Source organism: Phyllobates terribilis, unplaced genomic scaffold, assembly GCF_046119375.1.
Source record: "Phyllobates terribilis strain yellow unplaced genomic scaffold, ASM4611937v1 Scaffold_3__8_contigs__length_932513732, whole genome shotgun sequence".
NCBI classification, from domain to species: domain Eukaryota; kingdom Metazoa; phylum Chordata; class Amphibia; order Anura; family Dendrobatidae; genus Phyllobates; species Phyllobates terribilis.
This window is the reverse complement of record NW_027362763.1, coordinates 190,061,114-190,073,719: the sequence shown is the minus strand read 5'-3', so window position 1 is coordinate 190,073,719 and position 12,606 is coordinate 190,061,114. Positions and strand designations below refer to the sequence as shown.

General features: G+C 41.5%; 1 protein-coding gene across 1 annotated transcript; it reads left to right on the top strand.

Annotated features, from left to right (window-relative positions):
* The first annotated feature begins 272 nt into the window (after nucleotides 1-272).
* On the top strand, nucleotides 273-11,261 carry SHBG (sex hormone binding globulin). Its single transcript, XM_073674388.1, has 8 exons — nucleotides 273-430; nucleotides 1,868-1,977; nucleotides 6,586-6,775; nucleotides 7,398-7,565; nucleotides 7,852-8,017; nucleotides 9,253-9,395; nucleotides 9,484-9,709; nucleotides 10,583-11,261. The coding sequence occupies exons 1-8, from the start codon at nucleotides 290-292 to the stop codon at nucleotides 10,711-10,713; spliced, it is 1,275 nt and encodes a 424-aa protein (XP_073530489.1). The 5' UTR covers nucleotides 273-289; the 3' UTR covers nucleotides 10,714-11,261.
* The last annotated feature ends 1,345 nt before the right edge of the window (nucleotides 11,262-12,606 follow it).

Sequence of the window (12,606 nt, the reverse complement as noted above, 5' to 3'; positions counted from 1 at the left end):
GTAGAGAACAAGAACAGGTTGCTACTTTAGAAACCTATTTTAAATCTACACCAGGGAGCCATATTTTCCAGCCAATTATTATGAACATGGGATTATTTTTAGGAATCGGATACAAGTGCAGATGGTCACACATTGGTGAAGGGTTAAATGTACGTCTCCAGAGTTCCTGTAAAACATCTGCAGGAGGCAGATACTGGAACATGTTGTGGTTGGAGCCAAGTTGGCGTTCGATTAAGGGACACAAGAAGAACAAGTCCCCTCCTACTGATATATAAAGGTCAGTGAACGTATGACAACCATCATTCACAGCACAGAGAAAATGCAGCTTCTCATCAGTGTGTCCATGCTGGTCATTGTAGTTCTGCTTTCCTATGGAGGTCTTACTTTGGGAACTATATTACCAGAGCCTTACCAGGATCACCCAGCAAAGGTAACACAAATAATAATTATCAGTTATATTTCTAAAAAACCTAGGCACGTTCTTCATTTAGTAATCTGAAGATGTAGCAGAGCTGGGTTTGCCATAGCTGTAGTTTTATACGCAGTAAGCTCACTGCACTACTGTAACTCAGAACAAGGAGACAAGGTTTATTAAACATAACTAGTTTAGATCTGCTGCATTTGTGCTCTTCGGGGCTTTATTGTGCTTATTCAGCTTGTGCACTATGAACAGTAATGTATTCTGAGGCTGGAATCACACATGCAGGTTCTTTAGGGCAATTTTTAGTGCCGTCTTTTATGCCAAAGCCAAGATAGGATTCAGAAGGAATGAAAAATATAAAAGACCGACTTACAATTCTTCCTGCCGCATCCATTTTTAACTTTGGTTCAAAAAAACTGAATCTGAAACTAGATGTGTGTTTCCAGTCTTTTACGCCAAGTTCCCTCAATGAGTATTTGATATTTTTAATGCTGCAGATTTTCTGCACCTATTGGCTAATTAGGTTACTTGCGTTTTTTTTTTGTTTTTTTCTTACACGCCTTATTATTTTTGATGCTGCGGTTTTGGTCTCTTTTTGGTATGTTTTGTTTTAAAGAAGCACTCCCACTAACTTTTTTTTATTCATTAAACATGTGTATATGTGTATGAAGTGTAGTGCCAGTGTGTTAATATACTCACCTATTGCTGCTCTCTTCGGTGTCCAGCATCCTACTTCTCAGCTTCTCTGTGATATGACCGCTTCTCAGACTGGCTGGTCATGCTGCCTCTTCTCTTTTACAATGAAAGCCTATCGAGCATCAGAACGAGGTCCCATAGGCTCTCATGGTAACAGCGACTTCCGGCTCCTGCATAGCGCATAAAACGAGTTGGCTAGTCAGAATTGAGGTGACATCACAGAGAAGCAGAGAAGAACGACGCTGGACACCAGAGAATCTGGCGGTAGGTAAGTATATTAATGTACACACACGTTTAATGACTAACAAAGTTAGTGGGAGTGCTGCTTTACATAAAACTGCTTTGTTTTTGATACTTTCTGGTATTCTCGACAATTGGTGCACGTGCCAGAGAATGGACACACATCTATCAGACATCAGGTTGTAACATATTATATTATAAGTTACGTTCACACGTTCAGTATTTGGTCAGTATTTTACATCAGTATTTATAATTCAAAATCTGGAGTGGAACAATCCGAGGAAATGTCTAATAGAAACACGTCAACCACTTCTGCATTTATCACCAACTTCTATGTAAAATACTGACCAAATACTAAACGTGTGAACGTGGCCAATTATAATGTTATATAACGCACTCCAATCTGCTTAATTTATAATGATATTTTTACCACCTGACTTTATGGGGGTTGCCATTGGACTGAGACAAGCTGATGAAAGTTTTGAAGTTAAATTGGAGTATGTTTTCCAGGTGTCTTGTTCTGTTGAGAAGGTGGTGAGATCCTCAGAGAGTCTGTACATAGGGAATGGGAATCCGCAGAGTATTCTGCACCTGGAATTCCAAATTTCCGATCTAACAAGGTATTACCCATCTCATTATGTCTTATAGCGACCCAACAGCCGATATGTAGATAGACTTCCGTCACAGGGAATATTGTTTAAAAGAACTCGCCATATGAGGATTTCAGTGAATTAAAGGCAATCTGTAACTAGGTTTTTGCCACTTAATCCAAGAGCATCATAACGTACACTGTGTGCAGAATTATTAGGCAATTTGTATTTTTGATTATTAATTTTATTATTGAACTACAGAGCTGTCGTCCAATCCAAAAGATTAATAAACTTGAATATTTAAGAAAGTAAAAGTGAGGCTTTGTCTTTCTTAGGAGAATATCTATCTGTACAGAATTATTATGCAACTAATTGAAAATAGTAAATGTTCCTATGTGGATTGTTTATTTTCATCTGTTAAAGTGAGAATAATAAGCAAACAACTCAAAATGTGCAAAATACATTCAGACATTTAAAAAAATATATCAATGAACAATATAGAAGTCCTTCTTTTCTATAACAGTAATAAGCTCCTTCGATGGAATCTGTGGGTATGTGCACACTATCCATACTGTCAGCGCTTTGAAGGAAGTATACTTTATGCTGCGTCCAAAGCGCTGCACACAGGTGACTCCACATGTGTTCATTGAACCATGCGGATCCACCACAATCAAAACATTGCACTAATATAACTTCTCTTACAGAGACTAGCGACTCCGCAAGAGAAATTGACATGCTGCGGTCTGGAAAGACACGCCACATGTCTACAGGTGTACGGAGACACATAGTGGTCATGGGATTTCTTGAAAATTTTTGGGCAACAACCACAGCCTCCCAGACACTGATCAGAGAGGTGACTGTTCTCCTTCACTGTAAATCTCCCATTTAAGATGGGCCACAAGTTCTCAATAAGTTTTAAGTTAGATGAGGAAGGGGCCGGGTCATTATTCTTTAATTTCTAAGGCCTTTACTGGCAGCCGAGCAATGGAGACTTCAATTCTGCGATGGAGCATTGTCCTGTATATAATAATGATTTTCTTGAAAGGTGCAGACTGTTTCCTGTATCACTGCTTGAAGAAAGTGTCTTCTAAAAACTGACAGTAGCTTTGGGATTTGATTTTGAATCCATCGTCAACCCGAAAAAGTTCTACTGTGTCTTGCTCAGTGATGGTCGGTTTCAGCCTCCTTACCTCGGCCATGTCTCTGAGCACTGAACACCTTGTACTTCTGTGTCTTGCTCAGTGATGGTCGGTTTCAGCCTCTTTACCTCGGCCATGTGTCTAAGCACTGATACCTTGTACTTCTGTGTCTTGCTCAGTGGTGGTCGGGTTCGGCCTTCCTTACCTCGGCCATGTCTCTGAGCACTGACACCTTGTACTTCTGGGTCTTGCTCAGTGGTGGTCAGGTTAGGCCCTCCTTACCTCGGCCATGTCTCTGAGCACTTGAACACCTTGTACTTCTGTGTCTTGCTCAGTGGTGGTCGGGTTCACCCTTCCTTACCATGTCCATGTCTCTGAGAGCTGAACACCTTGTACTTCTGTGTCTTGCTCAGTGATGGTTGGGTTCACCCTTCCTTACCTCGGCCATGTCTCTGAGTACTGAACACCTTGTACTTCTGTGTCTTGCTCCGTGGTGGTCAGGTTCAGCCTTCCTTACCTCGGCCATGTCTCTGAGCACTGAACACCTTGTACTTCTGTGTCTTGCTCAGTGGTGGTCAGGTTCAGCCTTCCTTACCTCGGCCATGTCTCTGAGCACTGACACCTTGTACTTCTGTGTCTTGCTCAGTGGTGGTCAGGTTCACCCTTCCTTACCATGTCCATGTCTCTGAGAGCTGAACACCTTGTACTTCTGTGTCTTGTTCAGTGATGGTTGGGTTCACCCTTCCTTACCTCAGCCATGTCTCTGAGCACTGACACTTTGTACTTCTGTGTCTTGCCCAGTGGTGGTCGGGCTCAGCCTTCCTTACCTCGGCCATGTCTCTGAGCACTGACACCTTGTACTTCTGTGTCTTGCCCAGTGGTGGTCGGGCTCAGCCTTCCTCACCTCGGCCATGTCTCTGAGCACTGAACGCCTTGTACTTCTGTGTCTTGCTCAGTAGTGGTCAGTTTCAGCCTCCCTTACCTCGGCCATGTCTCTGAGCACTGAACACCTTGTACTTCTGTGTCTTGCTCAGTGGTGGTCGGGCTCAGCCTTCCTCACCTCGGCCATGTCTCTGAGCACTGAACACCTTGTACTTCTGTGTCTTGCTCAGTAGTGGTCAGTTTCAGCCTCCCTTACCTCGGCCATGTCTCTGAGCACTGAACACCTTGTACTTCTGTGTCTTGCTCAGTACTGGTTGGTTTCGGCCTTCCTTATCTCAGCCGTGTCTCTGAGCACTAAACACCTTGTATTTCTGTGTCTTGCTCTGTTGTGGTCGGGTTCACTCTTCCTTACCTCGGCCTTTCTCTGAGCACTAAACACCTTGTACTTCTGTGTCTTTCTCAGTGGTGGTCGGGCTCAGCCTTCCTTACCTCGGCCATGTCTCTGAGCACTTAAACACCTTGTACTTCTGTGTCTTTCTCAGTGGTGGTCGGGCTCAGCCTTCCTTACCTTGGCCAGGTCTCTGAGCACTAAACACCTTGTACTTCTGTGTCTTGCTCAGTGGTGGTCGGGCTCAGCCTTCCTCACCTTGGCCATGTCTCTGAGCACTAAACACCTTGTACTTCTGTGTCTTTCTCAGTGGTGGTCGGGCTCAGCCTTCCTTACCTTGGCCAGGTCTCTGAGCACTGAACACCTTGTACTTCTGTGTTTTGCTCAGTGGTGGTCAGTTTCGGCCTCCTTACCACGTCCATGTCTCTGAGCACTGAACACCTTGTATTTCTGGGCCTCTAGGGAGGTTATCGTTCTGGAATATGACGGCACTGGAGGATAATGGCTTCCTGGTGGCTTCACATTTGATTCTTCTCAAATCTTTGCCAGTTAATGTGCGTCTTTTTCTCTCAACACGTTTTTTGCGACCCTGTTGACTATTTGCAACAAATCTTTCGATGGTTCTGTGATCACAACCCAATATCTTAGTAATTTCTTGAGTGTTGCATCCCTCTGTAAGACTTGTAACAATTTTTGACTTATCAGAGTCAGGTAAATCTCTTTTTTGGCCCATTTTGCCTGAGGAAAACAAGCTGCCTAATAATTCTGCACACCTTGATAAAGGGTATTTTTAGGCCTCACCCTCCTCATTACACAAGTACACATCACATGATCTGCTTCATCCAAATAGAATTCAAGTGGCGTTGGGAAATCTGCATAAAAATGATGATGTGGTCAAAATACTCACTCGCCTAATAATTGTGCACGCTGTGTATATGTATATATAATTATTTTATTTTTACTTCAATGCTTGCATTTGAGGATAAAAATCATTTTTGTAATTGGGTTTCATTAAAAATTTTGCATTGTTTTCCTTCGATAGCCTCTGTGTTGTACCGTCATTCCTTGCAGCAGAACTGAGTTAGTTGAGAATCCATCAGTCATCTGGCTATGATGATCTGATGGAAAGTCAGTAACTCTTTTTCTGAGCTCCTCTCTGATGATTTATGACCACAGACCACATCAAACTTAAACCCGGAGAGAAAAGTTAAACGATACAAAGTTTTTAATGAAACCCAATTGCAAAAATTATTTTTCCCCTCAAACACATGCATTTGAATAGTATATCCGGGACAGGCCTTCCTACCTGCCTGTTGTGCTCGGCACCATTCTCCACTGGCACAGAGCGGTCACAGATGTCCGCTGACGTCACGTCAACAGAGCGGCAGTTTCTTTTTCCTATTGATAGGGTGGGACTACTGGTGTCATGATGACTGACAGCCGGCTCTCCGCTGCCTAAATGGGGGAAGCCAGCTGTCAATCAGCATGACGCCAGTAGTCCAGCCCTGTCAAAAGGAAAAGATACTGCTGCTCTGTTGACAGGGATCAGCTGAATCTCCGGCAGGAGCGGTCAATGACTGGCGCCGGGTACAACAAGCAGGTAGTTGCCTCTGTTAGCAAATACCTACCTGTTAGTGCTTAGGCACCTTTTTTTTAAAGTCCCGATATCCCCTTTAAGTAAAAAAAATTGTACCCAAAGGTGGACAGCCTCTTTCGCTGTATATAAAAATAAGAGGGGTGAGGGTATCTGCACAAAAGACAAACACGTATGCCATTTCTTTCTGTGGCACTAATGCTTGATGTTGTTGGCTTTGGCAGAAACAACCCGAGCAGGCGTTACTTATGTCACTAGTATCTGCCATTGACCGAAATCATTTTTTTCACCACATTTCCATAGAGAACTTTATCAAATTTGCAAAATTTAAGGATTTCTTAAATGTGCAGGATCTATATCCTACTGCAGCAGCGTTCAACAATCCAAGAGGGGATGTCGGATAATTTATCCGACTGTAAATGATAATGACTACTAGGAATTCAGGGATAATATAAATGCTCATTTACAAGAGGCACAAACACTTTTGACAATTTGCAGTTAGGGGGGAGTATTTCTTACAATTCTCTTGACTCAGGACTATGATGTAATAGACTAGCAGTTGTATTTTTGTAGATACCGTAGATGTTTATGCATTACTGGTCCCCATAATGTCTCGCCTGTCCTATCCTCCACAGTAACCTCTCCTCCTTTGATTTCCGGACCTTTGACACAGAAGGCATCATCTTTTATGGAGATGTTGGAAAGGATAATTGGTTTGTACTTGGAGTCCGGGATCGTCGTCTAGAAGTACAGATGAGTAATGGAAATGGACAGATGGTTCTCTCCAAGTGGGGGCCAGATATGAGCGATGGAAAATGGAGGAAGGTAAAATGAAGCACAGCTTAGGATCTGTGAGGTTAGGATCTGTGATGGCGTTTATAAGCTTCTACATTTACCATGTACATAATTATTATTATTATTATTATTATAATAATAAAGCCTCTATATGGTTGTAATGGTTTGTAACAAGTGAACCATATTGAACCATATTGTTGAGATCTCAAAGAGGTATTCTCAAGTTTGGAAGGTATCCCCTATCTATTGGATAGGGGATAACTTTTTGACCCCTCCACCCTTCCTAAGAACCAGGGCTCTGAATAGCCCTGTATGAATGGGGCTCAACTTGATCATGGGCACTGCCACTCCATTCATACCCAATAGGGCTGGCAGAGATAGCCGATTGCTGTGCTCAGTCAGTCTCTGGCACTTCCATGAGAATGAATGGAGCGACATTGTACATGATTGTCTATGGCTCCATGGTTCTCTGGTTCTCGGGATCAGCGGTCAGACCCCCGCCATCAGGAAGTTATTCCCTATCTTATGGATAGGAGACAACTTCCAAACTTGAGAATATCTCTAAGTGTTAAATGATATATCACACTATAGCACCAGACCTGTTAGGGTGCTTGTCAGGACTGCCTCCATTGCTTTCTGTGTTGTCTTGCAGGTGACGGTGGACAGTACCCTTGACACTATCGATGTGAGGGTGAATGGAGAGGTTGTGGTGATGTTGACGTTCCAGGTGAACAATGAGCTGATGCCTCGGAGCTCCTCCAAACTTGGCATCATCCTGGGTGACCTTCCTGCAAACAGTGATGTGCAGCTTCTCAGGCCGGTACTATGTCATTATGTGGCACCGAGATGACGTTCCATAACTAACAGATTTATAGCTATAAAATTTACAGAAATCCATATTAACCAATGACGTACAACCTATTCTAAACATCAGTATTTGTAAGCCAAAACCAGGAGTGGAACAATCAGAGGAAACGTATAATAGGAACACGTTACTACTTCTGTATTTATCACCCACTCCTGGTTTTGGCTTACAAATACTGAGGTAAAATACTGAACGTGTGAATGTGGCCTTACTGATGGCACCATGTGCTCCCTCCATCTAGCTGGTTCCTGCTTTGGATGGGTGTTTGCGTAACTGGGCCTGGGTGAAAAAAAATACAGAAACCCTGGACAATGCAATGGAGACAGATGAGAACCGGCGCTGCTTTCAAAATGAGGAACCCGGAGCTTTCTTTCCTGCTCATGGCTATGCTACCTTCAAACCTGATTGTGAGTTGTCCTCTCATACACCTATTTAAGTGGTTGTCCACCTTTGAGGACATTTTTTGTATTTACATGTATGTGGGGATAAAAATAATTTTTGCGATTGGATTTCATTAAAAAATGTTGCTTTATTCGGTTTTTACAGGCTTTGTTTCTCCGCACGTTCAACTTTGATGTGGTCTGTGGTCATAAATCAGCTGAAAGGAGCTAAGAAAAAGACTAATAACAGAGTTATTAACCCTCAGAACGAGCTCGCTAACGAATTTCAGGTTAACTCTTTCTGCAGCCAGCAATAGACAGTGCAACACAAAGGGTATAAAGGGCAAATGGTGCAACATTTGTAATTAAACCCAATTGTAGAACTATTCCAAAGTCCTAAATACACGTATTTTAGTAAAAAAAAGAAGAAAAAGTCTGAAAAAGGTGAACAACCCCTTTAAAAAAATTAAATTTGGATGAACACGATCGATTATATTGGATGAGTCAGTGCTATCTGTGGTTTTCACGGATAGTGCTCGTGCCTGTATTATTCTACGGGGCTGTGCGTGTCAGATTTTTTTCCTTGGACCTTTCAGTAACATGTCTGATTTTGACTTGAGTGTCGGATCAAAATCGGTAAAACATGGCTGGGTCCGTGGAAAACATCGGACTGCACTCTGATGACATCTCAGTGTGGTCCAATGTTTATGGACTGACATAATGGAAAAGGTGGAGATATTTTTTTTCTCTCTCCACCTCCGAGAAAAACTGATCCCACTAATCAAACTCTGATCAGCACAATTGGATAATTTTTCTTGGATGGAGAGAAAGCAGTCGTATGCATCTACCCAAAATCTTAGTTACCAGTGAAAGTCTTTTTCAGCCACATAGCTGATTCTGAGATTGGGACCCAACTCAATGAGATCCATTCGCCCCATTAGGGCCTACAGACAAGGGGTGACTACATGAGATAATCTCTTTAAGAATTATTGGCAGGCAGGGCTTTTTATTTTATTTTAAATCAAACATTTTTTAGGCAACCAATGGTTATACCATAAAAGTCTATTTGGCAGGAGTGCAATTTCCCCCATTGCTCCTTAGAACATGGTTCCAAAAGGCAAGAGCTCCTCCACGGCTGCAGCTATGGAGGCTAGTATAATAACAAGTGCCATACTAGGCCCCCCCTTACTTTTCTTCTCTCCTTTAGAATGAATATCTATTGTTGGAATACCCCTTTAATATCTATTAATTATTGATTTTAGTGTTTCCAATAAAGCACAAAGATTCCTGGAAACTGACCCTCCAGCTCTCCTTCCGAGTACTAGAAGATGGCGGGGTCCTTCTGGGACTGTCCGGACCAGGGAACGTTTCTGCACTGACAATAACTTTGGATCTGGAAAAGCGGGTAACGATCATTAATTTTATTACAGTATTTTTTCTAGCACCTCTATGTTATCTATAATCTATTTATTATATTATATAATTGTCTTCAGGTTCTGGAAGTCTCCTTACTGGGAAAATTGGCACATTCATTGAAGTTCCCAACCAGTGTATGTCTAAAAGCCTGGCATACCGTGAATGTTGTCATGCAGTCCAATCAAGTTGTCCTGAGTACCAGTGAGGTCTCGTCATCTATGGATATTTTGCCAGCAGACTTCAAGGCTTTGGAAAACATATGGCTTGATCATGATTCTCAACTTTCTATAGGAGGCACTTCAGGTAACTGTCCACATCTAGGGCTCAGTACCACGTGTTCTTTATAAACTACGCATTGTTGGACTGAGGTTCTTTAGTCTAGCCCCGAAGCGAGGTGGCACCTTCAAACTGCTTGGAGGACCCTCATAATTAAATATGAATAGACTATCTAAAGATATACCATCAACATTTAACAACTGAATAACCTTTTTAGCCCCTCCAGGACCAGTCATTTTTAATTTTTCTAACATTTTTTTCCTCTCCTTCTTCCAAGAGCCATATGTGGACCTGTTTTTCTGCAGGATGAGTTGTTGCTTTGAATGACATAATTCCCTTTACCATATAACATATTGAAGGATGAGAAAAACAAATTCCAAGTGCATGTAAATTGTGACATAAAAAAGCAAAAAAAAAAACCCTGCAATTTTGCTATTATTTTTTGGATTTCATCTTTACAGTTTATTGTGCCATAAAATTGACCTGGCAACATGATTCTTCAGGTTCGCACGATTACAGCAATATTAAAATGTTCTTTTTTTGTAATTATGATCGTGAGTAAGGAGTAAGCAAACTTTTGATATCTTTTTTTTGTTTCATCCTATTAATTGCAAGAAAATTGGTGGGAACCCAGGTCCTGAGCCGCAACGATTGCTCAAAAATACCCTGTGAAAGCCTATGCTTAGTATTGAATCAGTAGTACGCCCTGTGCCCTGCTGTATACTGAACATGCAGCGATTTTTTTTCCCTCGGACTGGTTCTGTCCAAGGATAAAATCCGACATGTGCACGGCCCCTTATAGGTCTACTGCTATGGTCTGGGAAAACCTTTTTGGGCATCCAGACCCATAGATGGACGAAACGTTTTCATCCTAATTATCATTTTCTCTTGTGTTTGCAGAACAAGCGGAGCCTGGCGTGCGTTTCTCAGGTTGTCTGAAGATAACTCTACAAGGAAGAGCGATGGAGTTTGACTCAGCCCAGTACAAACACCCCCATGTCCACAGTCACAGCTGCCCACTGGCAATATAGGGAAAAACATGACATCTTCATTGGAGTTTTTTTTTTTTTAACTTGTTGATAATTACAATTAAAAAGGATGATTGCTGAAGTTTTATGGCTTTAATATCACATCATTTTCTAACTTTAAATGGTAAATGGTCTTAAAAATAAGACTTTGGATTTGCTGGGGCTTTAATATTGTTTATATCTGATTTAGTAAGGACCCCACTGAATGTACGATCCTCGCCTATGTCACATGTAAAGAAAACATATTCTAAGATAATCTAATGTGTGGATTTTAGAAATTGTTTTATAGCCCCAAGTTTGCCAGATCTATCTTTTTGGGGTCCAGAAAATAGAGCAAAGTCTAAAGTTGTATAAGACGATGTGCCGTGCTTATTAGTTATACACATTCCTGGTAAACACTTTATATACTGAGCTGCTTTGATTTTGTGACTTCTATATTGATCACTACAGAGACGTATATTTTCATGTATCAGTAAAGCAGACAGCCTAATGTTGTGGTTTTACCTTCACATGGACGACCACATGAGAAATAAATTTTATTTACACATGGATGAATATTTGTCTTTATTTCTACATTTATTTTGCAATCAGTAATAAGGTCCCGAGAGAGTAAAAATCTAGATTAGGCCTCAGACGTCAGGGATTTTTCTCTTACATAATGGCACGGAATCAGTTTCACCAATGTTTGGTCAGTGGCCTCGATTCATAAAAATAACTTCAGCAGAATGCTATGGAGAGTCGCAAAATTTTTGCAACTTTTTGCGGTTTTTTTATGCCAGTTTTTCCCAGCTTTTGGTGTATGACACCACAGTTTGTCTAATTAATGATGATACCGTTCTCTATGCCAGAAATCTTACTCCAGTCAGTGACTGGAGTAAGATTTGTGGTGTGGTGCACGGAGGCGCAAGCCAATCGCCAGATGCGCAGGAATAATTAAGAGCAGCTTCTTAATGAATCAGTAGTCCAATAAGCCCCTTCATTTAGGCCGGCAAGAAAATCTATCAGAGATCAGTGATTTTCCCATATGCCAAAAACAAAAAAACCTGCAAAGCTTCTCCCACCCGTTAGGGGCGAACAGATCCGTGATGCAACGTGTGCAGCCGCACAGGAGCCCATTTCTGCCTTCATATCAGCAAGCAGGACTTGTCACAGACACAAAGAGGGGCCCATATGTTCTTGCACAGGGGCCCTTTGCGTCTGTGTCTACCATACATTACAATTTTAAAATCAGAGTGCACATGGATGACAATGTGTGTCGTCAGTGATTTTTCACAGACCCATAAACTTGTATTGCTGATCCGTGACTCGGATAAAAAACGGACATGTCTCTGTGATATTTTTGCGGCTGCATGGTCCAGAAAAAACACATGTGAATAGTACCATAGACTGTAATGGAAACATGTTCAATTCTATGAAAAAATGGATACAACACGTACATAAAAAGCCAACGTCTGAATGAGGCATATGTTTTACCCCCCACTTTAACAGAATTTTCTAATTATTCTTTGTGTAATGAAAATATTATACAGTTTTTCATATAGAATTACTTTCCATATAAGTTCATTGCTGTTTTCAAGACCAGGATAGATTTTTTTTATCTGCGGATTCCTGCAGAGATTTTAAAAACTGTGAGAAATTCATACTGAAAGTATTTATTGGGAGAATAAAACAGCTTTCCAAATGGTCGTAGTTAAAAATTCTTGTACTATTATTTCTACAGCTCCGAATACAGAACTATGTGTCTCCATGGTAACAGACAACAAACTGTTGTAGTCGTATCTTGCAGTCACTCCCTTCTCCCTGTTCCAATCTTATTAATAAACTTTACGTAAAGAGAATCTATCACTAGGTTTTTGCCACCTAATCTGAGAGTATAATGTAGACACAGAGACCCTG

Coding starts and splice junctions, on each gene's coding strand:
- SHBG (XM_073674388.1), top strand. CDS start 290: ATGACAACCATCATTCACAGCACAGAGAAAATGCAGCTTCTCATCAGT. Junction 7,566..7,851: donor ATGTGCAGCTTCTCAGGCCG/GTACTATGTCAT, acceptor CCCTCCATCTAG/CTGGTTCCTGCTTTGGATGG. Junction 8,018..9,252: donor TGCTACCTTCAAACCTGATT/GTGAGTTGTCCT, acceptor TATTGATTTTAG/TGTTTCCAATAAAGCACAAA.